Source organism: Archocentrus centrarchus, chromosome 19 (assembly GCF_007364275.1).
Source record: "Archocentrus centrarchus isolate MPI-CPG fArcCen1 chromosome 19, fArcCen1, whole genome shotgun sequence".
NCBI classification, from domain to species: Eukaryota; Metazoa; Chordata; class Actinopteri; order Cichliformes; family Cichlidae; genus Archocentrus; species Archocentrus centrarchus.
This window is the reverse complement of record NC_044364.1, coordinates 6,464,347-6,484,463: the sequence shown is the minus strand read 5'-3', so window position 1 is coordinate 6,484,463 and position 20,117 is coordinate 6,464,347. Positions and strand designations below refer to the sequence as shown.

Below are 20,117 nucleotides of genomic sequence, written 5' to 3'. Positions count from 1 at the left end.
GAATACATCCAATGAATGTAAAAAAAAAAATATATATAAATATATATAGAATGACTCTTTAGCCTGTTCATCCTTTGGGTATAGATATACTGCAGTAGTGACAGATACAGTAAAAGTAGGAAAACCTGACAAGCTGCCTACATGCTTGTTTAGAAATATGTTTAGAAATATAGTATAATCCTATTGTTCAAATCCTATTGTTCAAATTATTTGCTATTATTAGATTTATTATTAAATTTGCTATAATATAATATAGTATTAATTTACTGATATGTATTCTGATGCTTAACATTTCCTTGTTAAACATGAAACATACATACTGACAGCTTTCCCAGTATCAGGGCTCCAACCATCAATGCACCTACATACTTATTTCTATTATTAATTACAAATACGCAAGGATGAATCATTTTCTCGTGCCCAAAGTGATGTATTCAAACTGCTGTTTTTGTTAAACCATCAGTTAAAAATGCTACTTATTAATTAATACTTAACCTACAAGGACTTTTGCTTGGAAACTGGATGGCGCAGCACAACAAGCATCTTTCTTGTTGGCCCAATTTATCAACTTTGTTAATAACCAGCTTCCCAAAAGTAATGTGAACACTCCATACTCCCAACTTTCCTGCACTCTCCTCTCTTTGTGCATTCTTTTCCTTATTTTTCCCCTTCCCCCAGCGCTTTGGGGCACTGACCATCTTCTCCTCTTGGTGTCAATGAGTTCAGCTGTGACCCCCGTGCCCTAATCGGCTGCCCCTCCGGCCATCACTGCTTCCTTCTCATTTTTGCTTCTTCATGCCTTCCATACTACAGTGTGCTCTCTCACTCCTTGCAGCCTTTGAATTGTAGTGTCTGCATTTTTTGTTTTACTGCATCTGCCTCCTGCCGGCTTCACGATGCACTTTTCTTTTTTTTTAATACCCATTTCCTTTCACAACCCCACTATCCATGCACGGATCTAAACACATACATACTGACTGCACAGTCAAAAAGTCAGAGTACCCATCGGTCACCAGTGGTGCACCACCCTGCCTGTCTTCATCCAATCACTCTGTACCTTTTATTTCCAAACATACGGCATTTGTAAGGGGAAAACCTGGTGTTTTCATCTCCACAGCTTCAGTTTTGTTTGTAAATAAATGGAAGAAAACACAAAAATCTAAAAAATGAAATATTAACAGTACATTGGTCTGAGAAATGCATGCACTGTGCAGGTATAAGGTATGCACCTTGCAGCAACATTACATTAGATTCCACAGATCCCTGCTCCTCATCTCTATCGTCCTCCGAGCTTGCACAACTCTGGCTCCTTGCCTTGGAAACAGTGAGATAAAGAAGTCTGTGTGCTCGCACTAACAGGAGAGGGTTTACACGTGCACACAACAGCTATCAACTGATAACAGAACAGATGGGCGTTATGAGGCCTCTTCTGCACCTGTGCAACATGGCTGTATTGATAAAGGACAAACCACGCAGACATGTCAGCAAAAAAGGTGATACGAGGAGCAGCAAGACTCAAAAAGGCAAAACAGCTGCCTGGATGACAAAATTTCACGTCCCATCACATACGTGTAGAAGCACAGCGAGTGATAATGTCAGTGATAACGTACGCACACCCAAAGACGCTGAATTTGATAAATTCCAGTATTAACCACAGAAAAAACAAAAACAAACATGCAGATGTGAAATACTCAAAATGACGTGGTTTATTGTTTTCATCATATGAGCTACGAAGAGCTTCCCCCCCCATCCACCCAGTGGAAATGACACAAAGGCTATAAGATTGACAAATATCTTGCTTGCTTGGCAGATTCAGAGGAAGGCCAGGAGTCTCACCTTGCAGCCCTCACAGGCGCTGACACCATAGTGGTACCCTGAGGACTTGTCCTGGCACACAAAGCAGGGCTTGTAGACGCGGGGTGGCGGGGGAGGAGAGGGCGGGCTTGGCACTATCTCCTCTGAGCTGGTACTCTGGGTCTCTATTGCTGTGGAGAGGAAAGAGCAACAAGAGGAGAGGTTAGTGAATGCTGCCAGTTGGAACGCTGACATACAGCATTAATCAATGAGTGGGATAAACGCATAATCTCGTGTATACACTCACACAGATCTTAAACAATCCAATACAAACAACCAGAAGCGGAACTTTCTCAATTTCATGCAATGCGTTAGAGAGGCTGAAAAGGACGACTTCTTTTTAATCAGGTGTTTTCAGGTCAGCCGCAGGAAGGAACAAGGTCTTCAAACAACAAACACGCTCTTACACACACACAGAGGGAGCACGAATGAATCCACCCCTCTGCAGCGTTCTTATTTACAGCTGAATATGTGGTTTCTCTGTGTCTGTTTGGACATTGCAGCAGGAGGTTACATTGCAAGCAGGGTTCAAAGGCAGGTTTTCTCCGGGAGGCCTCGAGTCGTGCCTTTTATATTGTGTGCTCTTTTTAAGTGCTTCAAAATAGAAAAGGATAAATGGTACATGCTGCACAAGTCAAGAGAAACAAGCTGATTCTCACTAAGCAAGACAGGTCTTTGAAACTCCATTACCCCACACATCTTATTTTTTTTAGTATCACACAAGTAAACATGAGGTTAATTACACTCCATCTTCATACAATAAAGACTGAAACAACAAACCAAACAACACTAAGGACTTCAATGTTTCCCCACACATGGTGGGCCACCCGGGCATATCAAGTTGTGCCCAAATATATTTGGTGACTTATTTTAGCATTTGAACAATGTCCCATCACTTCTAACCAGCTAACTGTCCAGTTTGCTGACCAGGTTGCTTTAGTGACTGTTCTCCACATCATTTAGCTGCTTCACTGGTGCCTTAGCCAGCAGTCGGAAGTACTCCCAACTCCACAGACTTGGACTGCAGGTGGCAAAAGGTAATCCTCCTTCCACATTGTTTATCAGCTGCGAGCTTGGGGTGCCCCTCTAAACAGAACTGGCAGCAGGTGGAGAATAGATTCATGAACCACTACACTGAGCTGACTAAGGCTGGAAAGCAGAGCAAGGATCAGGGGCCAGTTTTCCTATCAAAGAGAGATGCACAGAAGAGGCAGACAATTGCATTGCCTTATTTATTTTTTTTAGATCACAAAAACTAAGCACTTTATAAACTGTATAACTGTGTGTGGCACACACACACACACACGCACACACAAAACCAGCTTGAAGCCAGCTGTATCATTTGTGCATGCACATGGCAAACATGGGATTATACAGAAGTAACCTGCCTTCATGTAACACTGTACTGGTTAGCCTCAATGTTCTGCGTATTACAAAGCAAGGCTCTTCAACCTGATATAAACACCACACACACTCACAGCAAAGACCTTCATCCTGTGACCTACAGACAAAGCCTGTGAGCAAGCATGTTCTGCTTTTGATACCAATGTCAGAAAATAGGCTAAACTCATCAAATACACCAGTGATCGTGTAGCCTAGCGTGGACTAGTTTAGCATCACATACTCAGTGCTATAACACTCAAAACATCGGGTTCATTATATGCAGGTGTGCACCCTTTTAGCCCACATTGCTCCACCCAGCATCATCAGCTTAAGAGAGTGAGTGTTGGCAAGCAGCTTAGGAGTTAACTGCACCTCAGTGCTTGTGTGTAAACAAGCCGTGTACAGTATATTATCAGAGGGGACTGGTTCAGCAACACACTCCACGTGACTGCACTTCAGACAAACCCTGCGCTCGCATGGTGCTTGCGCTGCACAGTGGGCAAAAATAACAAAAGGATTTTTTATTTTTTTCCCCTTACACAGACACACACACGCGCTTCACTATCCTTTCATACCGTCTGTGTGCAGGTGTCTACTTGCCAGTCTCCATGCACACAGAGCAGATGGTGCAAGAGAAGATTATATTCAGAACAATCAAAATAAATCTGATACCCTTATATGTTCAAGGATTCCTGGAAAAAGAGTAACAGACAAGCACACTACACCAAAATCTAGCCTCTCCAGAGCCTGCTTGTTATCTCTGCTGTCAGAAAAACATTCTGCCTGTCCAAGTCGGGTTTCAGGTGTCTGGGACAGTTAAGCTTCAAAGTAATAAAGCTTGCTTTATTACTTCAATTACATAAACTAAGAGTGACACTTAAGGTCTAGCATACCGAGATGCGTCATTCACGAGGCCCAGATGTCATATGCCACTTTCACACCGACAGTGACCTTTAAAGCTCTTGGTGTAAATTGGTTAGTGTGATTTAAGGGGGGGGGTGAGGGGGGGAATCAGAGGAGGAAACAGAAGTGGTTTATTATTTTTGAAAGCAAAAAAAACAAAACAAAAAAAACTATATAGAGTGAGCAGAGGGCAAATGGAAAAAAAAAATCTTTTTGGATAACCTGAAGTGATAATTTAAGTGATAAAAAATATTCCTGATATGAAAAAACAGACGCTTGGAAAGGATGAAGAGCACCAACATCAGCTGTATCCGTCTCCCTGCTGCTGATGGATTCACTGCCTGCAGGCATCATAGATGGAGAGAAAGTGGGAGAGAGAGACAGAGTGGAGGCGGCTGGTGTCTCACTGTGCAGCAAAGTTTACAAGATTCACCAGATTTTAAGATGCATAGGAAATTAAGCTTTCATTTTATCTTGATCATAACAACAATATTAGCCTGACAAGTGCACCATGGTGGTTTAAAACATTCTCTCAGTAGACTCAAAAGTATAACATGTCTATATGTTTAAGGTTGCTGAACAGGTGGTGCGCTAAAGGACAGCGACTGGCTTCCTGCTGATTGCGCGCACGTGTAAAGAGCATAGCTGTCAGCTTTAGATTGATGCAATCTTTTACTTCACTTGGGTTCATTATAGAAACCATCCAAACTGCAATCTTACCCAGAGCAGCAGGTGATGTAACCTGACCAGAACCACACCAGCATCCCTGATATCAGTGAGGTTAGGTGTATGTGCAGAGCCTAAAGGATACCCAAGAGGTGATACTGTTCTCAGCCATAGCCTGTTCATCCTGCTGCCATCTGGCAAGCAATTACAAAAAAAGAGAAAAGGGAAAGAAAAGAAAACCACCAGCCTTCAGGGTAGAATCTTTCCTCAGGCTGAGAGACTACCCCCACCCCCACCCCTTCACCATGAATAAAGCTTCATTTTTATGACCAAGTATTTCTTCACTCATTCATATTTTTGTAAAACAAAGTTAGTGTTGTATAATGAGAACTGAAAACAATCTTCAAACTTGAATCAGTGTCATCATCGCTGCATCTTTGCGGCCCGCTGCGTGTGTCAGATGAGAAAATGGAGGCTGCAGCTCAACCGGGAAAAACGCGGAAGAAACACGTTTTCTTTGTGTGTGTGTGTGTGTGTGTGTGTGTGTGTGTGTGTGTGTGTGTGTGTGTGTGTGTGTGTGTGTGTGTGTTTATTTGGCAGGTGCTGTGAAAGAGGCTCAACTTTATTATACCAACACACCTCTGTTTGCATTTTAATTCATGCATTCAATACAATTATAAATGTAAGCAGCTGGAAGAAAGGAATAATACATCCATGTAGAGAACATGTGGATATATCCAGGTTTTTACTAAAAAAAAAAAAAAAAATGGAGGTGATTTTTGTCGAAAGGATGTGAAGGATTCAGTCGGAATGAACACAACAAGGACGACAGATTGTGGGCAGGGTGACTGCCTGCCCTTTGCTTGCATATTGCCGTTTTATTGGTGTCATTAAGAGCCATCTTTGCCCATGCCACTGGGCCATGCAGTCACCACACTCATGTCAAACAAATTAAACCTAAATAGAGTATCCCTTACATAACGTGGCATCTTTTCTCATTAGGGAAGCAAAAAAAAAAAAAAAAAAACATTCACAGTTTTCCGAGCTATTTTGCGTCTCTTGATGTGAACTGATTACGGCCCTGCATTATTAGGGTGGCCACAGAACTATTCATCCACATTAAAGCTGCCTTCATTAGAAACACACAGACAAACAGATGTGCCACCCACACACAAACACACGTGCATACACATACACACACATAAAAATAGTGTCCATGCCTACATTTAAACAGGCTAAAGCCTCTCTAACAGCCATTTAAAAAGAGCCCCAACAGTTGAAAACAAACACACACAGAATGCACACTTGCTTAATGAGAGCACCCATGAAAATCTGGGACACAAGGATAAGAGTCTGTGAGAGGGCTGGCGACTGTAATTAAATACAATGGCTGGCTTCTGGAGCCTTGTCAAGCTGAGGCATGGAGCAAAACAATGGCAGGCCTGTGGACAGACAGGCAGAGGAGCTCAGCAGAGAGGACAGAGCTACTTAGTCCTTAAGCAGCCATCGCCCAGGCATTATTCAACACCAGCCTGCATCCAAGCTCTGATCACCACCACCCATCTTACAAGCCTGCCTTCTGTATGCTCTGCAAATATCATACGCACAAGCAGTGGAAAAACTGACTCACACTCGCCTGGAGAGCTTCCCTCAATATCCTTGAAACATGTTAACATTGGGGATGTGTGTGTCTGTTAAGGTTTCCAGATCATGCAAAGTCACCACTGTAACTACAGCTAGAGTATCACTCCTTTAGCCAAGACAGAGCAACAAAGAGCAGGCCAAAAGCTCGGGGGTGTAGGTAGGAGTTGCTGATAAGAAATCTATTGTACTTCAGCGGGGAAGTGAAAACACGAACCATATGGTTGCAACAGTTGTTGTTAACCAGACACAAGGGTGAATGAAAGTCTGCAGTCTGGAATTCTGTCAGACTAGTCCCAGCAGTGGGAATAAGCAGCACAGAACGCCAGGTGTAACCAGCAAAAACCAAACCTGACATGACACTGACTTGAAACTGCACAACTTCCCTTAAAGGAGGTTTGTCTGACCGCTGACTTGTGACTGTCTGAGAATTATGAAAGGTGGCTAATATTGTAATGTCTGAAGTATTTTTTGGTTATAAATTGTAGAAAGGAGCTAGACAAAAAAAAGAACATAGATATCTTATAAAACCAATTCTGAATGAACATGCCTAAGCACCTAGATTTAATTTACTTACATGTCTCCTTTGATTCCCAGACACCGTGTGTGCATTTTTGTGTGTGCACGCATGCATGTGCAAGCAGCCCCCAGATGTCTTAATAGCTTAATGTAGTGCGGTGTTCTCGAGCTCAGAGCCAAAGCATTGTTGATTTAATTAAGTTCAAGTGTGAGTGGTCAGTAATGCTGCTCTTCAAATTCACTTTGCATACATCATGAACCACAAGTGCACTTAGGGCAAGGGCAAGGCCTCCCAGCCACATCCTCCATAAGCAATTACCGCAACACTAGACTTAAATGGACAAATATGCACAAGAATGAAATGAAATCTATTCCGATGATAAACTAACCTTACATGTAATACTGACATAAGATAGCCTGGCTAACATCAGCACTTCAAAGGCACCGAGTCCAAGAGGCATACACACTCTCACACATACACAAGCCCACTGGCTATTATCAAGCCGCCAGACACTCGGCTGTCTCGGTGCTGCTGAGCAGTTCTTGAGGTTCAGCTCTAGGTTAGTCCTCTGAGATTTGATTACCCTCATCCCTACTGGTTACTGGGGCCAGCTGTGAGGCATATTAATGAGATTTCACCATCATTAGGGGGAGACTAAGTACATTAGCAGGCTGGCTGGTTGGCTGGACCGACTGTACTAAGGACAACTGCAGAAAATGAAGGAAAAAAGGGATGGACAAAGAGACGGGAGGGCTTCAAAAGAGTCCTCCATTTAACTGAACCCTACTCAGTCACAGACTATTGCGCTCTCTGGGTTCCATTAGGTTACCTGGACACGGACATACACACATACAAACACATGCTGGCCATGTGCATGCTACATAGAACATATAGAGTTCCATTTGTGTTTCTGTACAGTGAGTGTGCTGGAGAAGAGAGACATCAGACAGACCACCATGCCACAGGCTGCTGCACTGAAACTTGCTTTGAAGTCTGCCTAAAATAATGAGGTGGGATGGCCAATGGAACAGCCCTGTGGATAGAGAAAGGCCCGGGAGTTGTAAGCCAATGCATCATGCATGTCCAGAAAAACAAAAAAGCAGCGACCTGAGAGCTTTTACAGACCAGCAAGTGAGCAGAGACGGGCATCAATCATGCACGGTGCTTGACTTTCACCAAATAATCAGACTTTATTTCTGTTTTTCAATGTAAGGAATGTGTGCAAGCATAATGGACCAAAAAAAAAAAAAAATATACACAGGAATGCTTTGTCAGCACTCATTTACTGAAGGGGGAAATGGGACTGCTTCCCTGCTTACGGGGAAATCCTGCCATTCTCTAACAAAGCATCATAACAACTCTCTGCTGAAAATGGACTAGGGTTCCATTCGCTGCTTTCACACCGATTACTGACGGCAAAGCCTCGCACGGCGTCTGAATACGAGCTGGAGTGCGGGCGGGGGGGGGGCATGCACGATCACACTCACCAGCAGGCATGCACAGACTGACAGCTGTAAGGAGACGACCAGTGGGGTGTGTTTGTGTTCAAACACGGAGTGTGAACAGTTATTAGACGGAAGAAGGGGGAGGAATCTGGTGGCGAGGTCGACAGACGTAAGTGAAAACACACGCTCGCAAACAGGAGAGCCAGTGGAGGTTAACATAGGGCAGGAGCAAAGCCTCCTTCATTAATTGAATTTTTCCAGTTCATCTTTGCCAAATGTGAGTCCTACAGCTTGGGGCAAGAGTCATATTAAAATTTCCACATACATATTAGACAAAGAGCTACCACTGTGCATCAAATAATCAACAATATATAGCTAAACTGAGGTTTTCCTGGTGAAAGGCTGGCAACAGTAATCATGGGACACAAGTTGTCCAGTCGCTTTAGCCCACAGTGGGAGATAGTGCGCTTTGGCTGCGTTCTCGCTACTAGGACAGGTAACACCAGGTCGCTCACTGTGAACTCGCCTGACAATTACCTGAGCCGTCCTGATGTGGAAAATCAGCATAATCAGACATCGCACGGGCTCTGTGCTGGGGGGGGGGGGGGGGGGGGGGGGGGGGGGGGGGGGGGGGGGGGGGTTGGTAGACATTTGCGCTCTTACATGCAGTTCCTTCGAGCAATGTCTGGAAAGTCCTGCTGAATGAAGATGGCTCATGATAACAGCTTAGTTTGAACAATTTGAATGCGTGTCAAAAATTGAGTTTTTAAGACATCAAGGTCTTATATCAGCCACAGCCAGCAGAAGACCTTAAATTGAGACAGTGTATCCAACAAGGGGAAGTGAATATCCAATTAATCTTCCACCTAAAAATACAAAGACAAGGAATCATGGGTAAGATATTAAAGGTGGCGCAGAAGCGGCAAGACGCAATCAGTGCTCATATGAAGGTGGCTTAGGAGGATTACCTGACCTGGTTGAGCTTCACCTAAGTTGGCGCATGTAAAACTTGCAGTCTAACATCTCAATGTACAGAGAGGGGGAGAGTGAGGTGGAGAGAGAGGAACGAAGTGACAGAATGTACAGTATGAAGTTACAGGGTTCTGTCACTACTGGGTCTTCAGGCTTTCTGAGCATAATAATGAGCGCATATTTGCAGAGTTGTGCAATAACATCCTCTGAGTACTCAAGGCCTGGTATTATATAAAGATTTAACAGGGTAATTATTCACATTTTAATTTGAATGTCACAGTGCTCTTTATGTAAAAAGGAAGGAAAGCTCAAACTTGAGAGTTTAGTCTGATAATAATATCATTTTCTGCAGCAGTTGAAACATCACTTCCACTGAAGTGAGCAAACTGCAGTCTACATTTCAGGGAAATGACAGCCTGGTATTTTGCAACCATTGCAAATATCCAAATTTTGCAGAGAAAGCAAAAATTGATGTGACAGCCTAAGTTTTTATTGTGCACCATGTTTGAAGGCTATACTGACTTGAGACAAAAATTTTTTTGATGGATAGTGTGCCAAATTGGGGCCAAATAACTCCCCAATCTAGAGTGTTACGGCAAGAAAAACACACATACATCAGTGATAAATGGGGGCCCGAGCAGAGGCCGAAGGGCAAGGCAGTTCCAGAGTAGGGAGTCTTTCTTGCCTGTTATGACGATCCCTCCTCAACACCAGGAAATGGTGGTGTTTGTCTTGGACCAGAAGTGGGGAAAACAGCAGGTTGTGTTTAGCATGGGTAATTTATGGCATCTTCACATCTGGATGTGCCGGGACTGGTCTGCATGCATGTATGTAACTATGACATACACATTTTTTTTCCAGTTTTATTGTTCAAGTGAACACAACCTACAAAAATGTGGATAAGAGGAGCAATCAAGAACTCTTGAACCTGCAAGTATAAAAGAGGCAAAAGATACAGGATTTCAAATAGGCTGTTGTCCCCTTTAAGGTATCCTCATGCATAAAACACAGCTCTCGATGTAGATGTTATATTTGGATCTCTCACAGGAAATTCTATGCTGACCACTTGCTGGTGTGCATTTGCAGCTCTCGCTGATCTCCCCCAATGAGCCCAAATGCCGACCATTACCCTGAATTTTAGTTTTTAGAGGAACCTGACGTGCACCTGTCGAGAAATGCAACTACATGTCGGGTCGACGCAGCCCGCAAGGATTGTGATTACCACGTAAGGTTTAGAAGAGAGTTCCAGTTCAGTACGCAGGCACCGCAAAGACTCAATGCAGAAGTCAGGTATCAGCCAGAGACCAAAACACTCATCATGAATGATGATCCTTTTCATTGCTGTATCAGTGTAACAAAAACTTTCATGTTGGCTCCTTTATAAGGTTGGGGTCGATGTTGAAATCATAAATGTGCACCAGCAAATGCTCAAAGCAATACTTCCAGGAAGTCATCCAAATTAACATAATAACTGGGAAAGTATCTCTGCATTATAAGACTACTGATATGGATAGGGAATAAATTTAAGTCAGGTATATTTCTGCTATTTATAGATGCAGTCAGAGCTTTTTAATTTGCACCTGGTACTTGTGTAAATATGCCTCTTCAAACATACATCCCGTGTCATATTCTCTGTGTCTGAGAGCCTATGCGTGTGAACACCAGCATCTTCTTGTCAAGGCCAGGCCTGGTTTTTATCAGCGCAGTGGCCCCCATTATGTTCCCAAGTCCTTCTCCAAGAGGCCCAAGAAAACTTCCCACTCTATGCTGCCAGGGATCCGAAATAACAACACACCAGGTTTTCCTATCACAAATGGAGACCGAACCGAGAACATGTGTGGACAAACTGGAGTGTGGGGGAGGCAACGAGTGGAGCAGTGAGTGATTGAGCATATGGCAAAGGTGAGGTCTACGGGGGCTAGACTTTGAGCAGTGACTTCAAGTTAACCACAGCAGCTCCGTGCTGCTGCTGCTGCCACGTGGTAGCTCTTGGTACTGTTAATTCTAAAACACGTCATAATTCATATAAACACTTCAATATTTAGGGATACAAATGAAAGAAAACAAACAAAAAAAAAAAGGACAAACACATCAGAAGGCATCCAAAAGACAACTATCTAGCGGCAGAGAACCGCAAGATCCCTGGCAACAAAACTCCCCTGCAACCACGAGTGACGCAGTGTAACCATACCCAGCAGCTGTCCATGCCTGCTGACTGACACTGGGACTATGTGAATTGGCACTTGCCCCAGGGTGACTGGAGATATCTGGCATGAGCTGATGGTGTGGGACATGGTGGTGGGCACAAGGGGGCAAAAGGCAGCCCCTGTAAGCCAGAAGATTCCAGGATGTGCGCAGGAAAAGCAGCATGTTTCAGCAGTGTGTAGCACATGCCGTACTATGGTGTGGGCATGAAGACTCCATGACAGTGAGTGCAAGAATATGAGCTTTTAAATAATGAGTCAATCCACATGATGCCCACAATGGACCTACCACTGAACATTGGCGTTATTTTAAAAAGCTGATCACACACATTTTGCAGCTGTATACAGCTGAGTATAATGACTGACCTACATTAAGAGAGAAAGAGAGGGGAAGGGAGGGGAGCAGGAAGAGGGAACATCTGAAGAAAGAGACGAGATGAGCGACAGGACCAAGGGAGGATGGTGACACCTAAGACAAACATTTCAAAAGCAGGACCCAGATAAAAGCTCTGTATGCTGGCATGTTTACTTTTAGACAAATGGTTCAAAGTAAGAAAAGCAGAAGGTGTAACCACAGTGTAACCTTCTTTTGTCAGCCATTATAAAAAGGAATTAATACACGGTTCCTGGAGTAACATACAGCTGGGTTACTTCAGTGTAATTCAAGATCAAGGTCATCATCGGATCATGACAGGAACACATACAAGTAAAACCCCAGCCCTTTGCAAACTGCTCTTTAATGTTACCGCTCTGACTGTGAAATGGCTTCATGAAACATTAAGCCTCTCTGTTACAGAGTGCCTGCATTGGTTAATTATAGAATTGTGCATGAGCGGATGACTGTGTGCATGCTTTTTTTTTTTTTTTCCCTCCTAAGATAACAAACTGTACTCATGCACACTGGGAGCCAGGAGGGTGCCAAAGCAATACTAATCCTGGGCCACCCAATACAGACTCACTGTGTGGTCTAACAAAAAGCCTTGAAGGTTAACATTTACTCATCTGGCTGATGCTCTTTTCCAGAGCCACTTAGAATGAGTGCAACATAAGCTTCAATTCCCTCCATTCCCATAAAAATCCAAAGTCAGCGGATTACAAGCACTCAGTAATACAGAGTTGATGGGTCAAGGGCCTGAAAATATTCCTGTGACCTTAAAGTAATCATGAAAAGAGAAAGGTATTGGGAAGGAAGGAACACCGGTTTAGAGAAAGAGAGTTTGTGAACACTGCACATCATTTTGAAAATTACAGTTGAGTGATGTGAGACAGATGATTTCAGTTAGAGTGGAGATCATGACCACATTTCTGCCTTCAGCATTTAAAAACAATCACAGGCTGGGAAATACTGGAAAATGAATTTCATACACGAACTGAAATACATCCACACACATCAACCAGACCCTATTCATCTTTATTGGGCCGAGTGCCACACACATTGTGTCTCTCTTGGTGTTTGAAGGCCAAAAGGCCTTCATGAATCCTTATGCTCTAGTGTTTGCACTTCGCTCACTAACAGAGAGGTTATCTGCCCATTGACACTCACTAATCCAATGTGACTGTGGCAGCATTCAAAGCCCTCCATTCTTAAGCGCATATTCAACAGTGGAGGAAACGGGTCGTAAATATGAAGGGGGAAAAGAGCTATTTGCATTAGAGGGCTGAAGAGGACTTGGAGAGGCCAGGAGGAGGACATAAAAAAGGGGGAACAAGGATCAAGAGAGTGGGAAAAAGAGAAGAGGATCATGAGGATCTGGAGAGAAGAGAAGATCACCAGGGACAGGCTTTGTCATGTTAAATTGCCTCTCAGCCCATGTTCTCCCTTTCTCCTCCTCCTCTCTCCCTCTCTGTGGATAACACAATAGTCAATCACAGTGGGAATAGATTACAAGGGTCTGATCTTCTCAACTTCAGAGCAGGATCGTGACAGTGGAAGCGGGCTTGAGGTTGCAAATAAGCGTGTGTGCAGCACTAAGGGTGGGTGACGGTGTGTGTTCAGTGCAAGCAGCAACCTACAGGGCAGAAACTGAAACCAATGCAGGAGTCCCAAAAAACTACACAATCCCTCATGTGGCCACATAGCCACAGGTTTCAAAAGCACTAATTTCAACAAGCTCAAACGTGAACTTTATGACATTTAAAAAATAAATAAATAAAAGTGTTCAGAACTTGGTGCGTGTAATCCATTATTTTACTAGTATGTTAGTTAGCAGGGATCTGTGTGTGATGCATCCTTGCAGTGCATGCATGCAGCTTTGGTTTAAATAAAATAAAATTTACTCCTCCCCTTTCCAATTATGGTCACTTCTGTCTCCAAACCCCACATGGCAGAAGCCAAAATGCAAGCGTTGATCAGTCATTTGGGTGGGTGTGTGGTGGGGGTGGGGGGGGTCTTCACCAGGCCATTTCTCTCCAAAATTAAGAATGCTTTTAGGTTTGTCACTTCATTTACTTGTCAACATGAGTTAAAGCTTATTGTTAAACCTTACATCTGCCTTCAAGCCTCAGCAGGTTAATGTGCATTCCTCTAATGTACACTGGAAGCATAATGACAACAGTACCCTTCATAAATTACCTCAAAGTACCAATGTCAGCTTTAGAGTTAAAAGGGCGCTGTGCATGTAAATGGAGGTATCTGCAAGAGTCCAGACAAGAAGATGCAGCAAGCGTGCCATTATCCTGTCACTAGTCTGTTCATGAAGTCAACAATGCTATGACCCGAGGGGGGTTTTACTAGATCGGCGAAGGGGGTTAGAGTGGCCTAAAGACCCCTAAGAGACAACTGACATATGCAGAATTACCAGACACAGAGGGAACACAAGCTAAATGCAATTTAGTGAGGCTGGCCATCATTCATACACACATTGTCCTTATTCTACTAGATTTAGAATCTATAACATTGCCTGACTAGGGTGCACACTAAGTTCTCTGCATAAAGCAGCTGAGTAAACCCAAAGATAAGAGCAGCAGCTTATAACAAAACTTCCCCTTAAGGCTGCACAGCCAGCCACATCTTCTCCTGCCCATGCCCCCTAATGATGGGTGATGACAGACATTTTATTCAGATGTCTGATGCACAGTGCCGGGGGACTCCGTGGTGAAGATCTAGGAAGAGTGAAGGGCAAGACTGGGAAGCAGCAGGAGGCACATTCAATTGCTTTTATTCAGTGCCAATGCAAAAGAAGGAAAAAGGAAAAAAAACAAAAAACAGAGGTGCTTGTCAATAGTGTTGGGACATTAGGTTTGCTCTGTGTTAAGGACAAATGGCTGATGATAGCAGGCAGAGTCATTAAGGGAGTGCAGTGGGATGTTACTAGAATTTAATGGAGGACACGTTTAGCTTCCTCGGGTATGGGTCATGCTCTTCCCTTCCCTTCTCTCTCTGTGGGTGCTGTCTGTGCCTCTGCAGACACTAATTTCCTGCATGGATCCCTGACCTTTCAATATAACCTGGGGGAAGCCATTTGATCACAACACACACACACACACACACACACACACACACACACACACACACACACATAAAATGCACACCATTTCCTGTGATGTGGCGGCCCACCAGTCAGTGGGACTGGTTTTTGTCAGACAACAGTCTCTCGTAGAAAATGAGGCCTTTATCATACAAGATCAAGTAACTTCATCTTTTAAAATTAAGGATTCAACTTCCTTTTTTCTAAGCAAACTGTAACATTGACCAACTACTTTTTTCTTCTTTTTTTTTTTTTTTTTTTTTTTTTTAAAGAGAACAGTAACAAAACTATAACTTGCTGATAAGTTTTGAGAAGTTGCCATTATTTCTGACTGGTTTAGAAGTAAAAACATTAGTACAGTTGAGTCCTGAGCCAAGCGCTTGGATTAGCCTGGTGTTAAAGCTTCCACCTCTCCCTCCTGTCCTCTTTCCCCCCAGGGTCCAGTTAACCCCAGCTGGCCTTTGCTGACTGCTGCCTCTGCCAGCCTGGTGACCTGGGCTTCATTATGACCCTCGGGGCGACTGGGTCTCTTTTGTTGCGACCCAGTTCTACTGCAATAGAAACGTATGCCACTCCCAGTTAACTCTGTCCATTAAGCTAAGTGGGGCCTGTCAATTATTCAACAGTTTCCAATGTATAATTAAAGAGATAAGGTGTACTGTCATGAATAGTGGCGCACACAGGTGAGGAACGACAGCAGTACTTTTAATTCAAAGTTGACTTTGTTATCATACATCTGAATGGCAAATTTTCCCATGTGATAAGATGGATGTTCAGAGAAACAATAATGTTAATCAGTAATAAAAAGCAGCAGCAGCAGCAGGGTGTTTCATAATCATTAGATAAAAGACAGACAAGAGGACAAAATGAGGAAATGGAGAGTTAGGGGAAGTGGGTTAGCACAGGGATGATAGGAAGATTAGAGCTGCACAGAAAGAAAAGATGCATGACACAAAGCATGGGCAGAGCATACATATTCAGCGTTTTTGATGCTTTACAATTTTCTCATTTAGAAACCATAATGAACTGAAAAGAGTGTGAGTGAAGAGAGAAAATTAGGGCAAAGCATTAAAAGCGAGAGAAAGCAGATTTACAGTGCCGCCTGCCCCACCCCACCCGCTGTGTAGGTGTGTGTCCTGGGGGAGGCTGTGATGTTAATACAGTTATTAAGCCTCTCCACTGAAGCCTGCTCCACCTCCACTACCCTGAGCATCAAGGAGTTCTCTCTGCCTGCCAGGCAGCGGGCAAGTTCGCTTCTTCCACAATGAGATCAAACAGACCCAAGTAGGCCAGCTCAGGGGAAGCCTGTGATGAAGCATCCCACTGAGCAGCAAGGGCAGGTGGGGCTGGGTATGTCAAGCCCAAGGAGAATCCCAGCAGGCTTTAGTGAAGGGGGTGGGGGGTTAGACTTTAACCTTGCGATAGCTCCTCCTTCACTTCTTCTCCCTTTAAAGTCAGCTGACCAAGATTCCCATGCACCTCTTCTCGATGCTGGGGATTATTGCCATGAAAGGTTTTAGTGAGCATGTATATGAGAGCAGACTTTTTCCTCTTGGTAGCTTCGAGGATATATTGTAGCTAGCAAGGAGGTTTGCAGGTTGATAAGACGTGCACAGCGTACAGCCAGGAAAGCCCTCTCACACAAGGGAACCTAACTGGCTGCCCCTGTAGCGAAGTGTAGGTGTGTGTGTGTCTAATCGCTGCATTACATCCAATCTATAATTCAGACCAGACAGGGAAGATTAGTGCTGCCACTCCTGCCTGTAGCCAAAAGGAACAAATTTGGACAAACATCTAGACAGTGTGCAAAAGTGTTTTTTTTTTTTTTTTTTTCTTGCTTTTCCATTTATTATTATAACTATTTTTAAACATCAATATAAATGAACTGGCTCATTTTTGACAAACCTGAAATTGTTACAATTAAAGAAAATAAGATTTTCCATGACAACTGGGCCACACACATTGAGAAGACCATAGAAGGGGGTTTTTTGTCTCATGACGACACTTGAAACTAAATAAAATAATTAAAAATAAAAGTTAAAAAATGAATAAAGAGATGGGAAAGATAGAGAGTAATGTGCTGTAATGTGGTAAATAGGACGAGGATATAGGTCATTCTGTACCCGATTCATTTTGCCAACACTGGCCTGTTGGCAGCTAACGGATGCAGGCCAAGTCTCCATCAGTTGCACTAGAACACTAATAATATCAGTCACTGAGCCAAGACTCTCCCCTTTTCTCACTTTTATTCCTTTACTTGTTTCCTCTTCTTTCTACTTGCTCTATTTGTTCTCCACTGCTTTTTGTTCAAAAAGCAGAAAAAAGCAAAAATCCAGAGACCAAAAATGACATTAAACCCCCTGAAAGGCTCCACAGAGATTACTGTTTGAAAATGCCAGCCCCTGCCCGCCTCCCCCTCCCTTCCCAGTGCCTGAGATCTCTTTTCCCTCTCTCCCCTTACCTCCATCTCAATTTCTTACAGCTGAGAGGTGCTGACAGCCCAGACACAATAATCCGGTTCTATTGTGGAACTGCCACAGTGGCAGCAGCGCTGTGCAAAGGTTTCCCACGTATGACACGAGGGCAAAGCAGGGTGTCACGTCACGGCGGTGCCACTGAACAGTGCCGCTACAAACAAAAAAATAAATAAAAAGGAGGGCTGGTAACTACTTGCAACAGAGCACCACGCAGTGCTGCTTGACAACTCCCGTTCAAGATGTTGTCACCTTTTCCATTAGTCAGCTCCAGGGCTGGAGCAGAGATGGAGAGGAGGGGAAAGACTATCTGTGGAGATTAAATCCGAAGTGTAGGAACTTTTTGACAAAGCGCAGAGGGCTTCTCTTTGATCACGCTGCTATCGTTGGGAGCACAGAAAAGATCATTTGAAGACTGTTGCACTATGGTCAAAACAAAGCAAAGGCCCAACACTGAAAGAGTAACTGAATTATTTAGTGTGATCCATCATATCTTTGGCAAACCGAGTGAGCAAATGCCTTTCTTCATACACTTTCCTGCGTTTTCTTCGTATTTTCTGCCAACTATAAAAAAAAAACCTTCTCCAAGTTACTGTTAAAAATCTCATGGAATAACAGAATGTGCCCTCTCAGCTCTAAGTGCTGCATGGTTCCCCATCAGCCCAGCCCTTTTCCCTAAACTGAAATATCCAGGAAAACAGGGCTGAAAAAAAAAGAAAAAAAGACCTGAAATAAGGAAAAGAGAAACGTTTGTGTGTGTCTGGTTTTAACCAGAGAAGAGAGTGCGTGTCATCCTGAGGGCTTTATCTCAGTTTCTTTCTCACTGCATCATTTCTGGGTATGAAATTCAGAAACCAGAAGGTCATTGACTTAACTCCACTCAAGGCAAGACGAACAAGCAGCAGAGAATTCTGACATTATTTTTCCCAGAACAAAGAAAGGTCCTCGGATCTGACATAACCATTTAATTAATGTGATATGTGCCAAGAAACTCTCTTTCTTATTATGATCAGCTAGGGTACTTTAATAACAATAGTCCAGATAAGAGACCACAGGTAAGAGCAAAGGTTAGACGTTTCTTTAAACAAAGACGAGGTTGCTTCATAATCAGAAAACCTCCCTTTTAACACCCCACCACCCTCCACACACACACACACACATACAAACAGGTTCCATTCATAATAAATAGGATCGAGTTGTTTCAGTCTGTTCTCATCACCTTTCTTAACCCACTCATTTGGAGCTGCTCAGCTTGGGTGCATCTCGCAGTTCACGCAAGGCACAAACACATCACAAACATGGTTACAATGAAAAACAAGCAGCATGTAACCCAAGCCTGTCTGCCCCCCTTCAGTCGGACATGCTGTCCTATCCATCACTATCCTCTTCCTTCCCCCCTCGACCACACTGTTGGCAGTCTATTTCGCCCTGGTCCCAGGTGGGTCTTTAAGAGTCAAATGTCAGAGGCCAGGCTGCAGCCAGACACATAATGAATATGAAACGATTCAGAGGGGCTGTGGGAAAGAGAGGAGAGTGGTGTCCAGACCGTCCAAGAGGGACGAGACTGAGTCATGCTGAGCAGACCTGGGCTGGGGATGACATGAGAGAGAACCACAAAGGAGATGAAACACAATATGGCTATCGGACGTTGTTTAGAAAGATGCTTTCATAAATCGAGACATCCAAAAGGGTCTCGTCTTCCTCCGTACTTGCCGTATATGTTCCTTTGGGGCCTGGTAGAAACAGAGATACCAGGTTATATATAAACCAGAAAACAGACTCTAGTTATTAACTACAATAAGACCATCTGAAACACAGACCGTTTGCTATCTTAGGAGCTGGCCTGCTGGCTTAATAAAAGCATAGTTGAAGCCAAGGGAATTTTGTTTTGATGTGCACAAAATAACTGCAGTACATCTCGTGATCAGATCACACCAGCTCAGATTAGTTCTCAAACCAAATATTATATACACTGATACACCAGAAGATACTTCACATGAGAGCTTATAAATACAAATTAAAAACAATGTGGGACTATGTAAAATAATCATTCCTGCACCATTTACCCAGTGCTTGTGGGTTCAAGGTTTTTAAACCTGTCCGTCACTTTAGTCTCAACTACACGTGTAAATGGTTGATTTCATGATTGCACAGATTAAATCATATCCTGTTAAACTCAGCAAATGGATAGAAAAGACATGTAAACACCTGCCATATACCCAAAAAAAGAGCCTTTAAATTATAGTTCCAGCTACAGTCACCAGGAGCACACAAACTGACGAGGCAAAAACCACACCAGCCACGCTGGTGCAGCTGATAAATAAGGGCAAGTCTTTCCTGAACTTTTTTTTTTTCCCCTTGCACTGAACACAAACATGAGCTGTGTGGCCGAGCATTTGCTTTCAGTTTACACCATCGGCTGAGACGGCAGCAACACGGTGCTATTTTTCGCCTGTGCGGAAGTGCCAGGCTTTTGTATTTTTAGCATACTAACCTCTACCCTATTTTTTCGCTGTGCCACTCTCAAAACAGGAGGGCATTCCACTGCAGTGTATGTGCATGTTTGCGTTTGTGCGTGAACTACTTGA

The 20,117-nt window shown here is 43.5% G+C and overlaps 1 protein-coding gene across 2 annotated transcripts in view; it reads right to left on the bottom strand.

The window, feature by feature from the left end:
- raraa (retinoic acid receptor, alpha a) overlaps positions 1–20,117 on the bottom strand; it is a 140,251-nt gene that overhangs the window by 13,544 nt on the left and 106,590 nt on the right. For both annotated transcript variants that reach the window (XM_030755175.1, XM_030755174.1), the window contains one exon: positions 1,837–1,985. In XM_030755175.1, the coding sequence (XP_030611035.1) occupies positions 1,837–1,985 (149 nt within the window). The remainder of the gene's footprint in view (positions 1–1,836; positions 1,986–20,117) is intronic.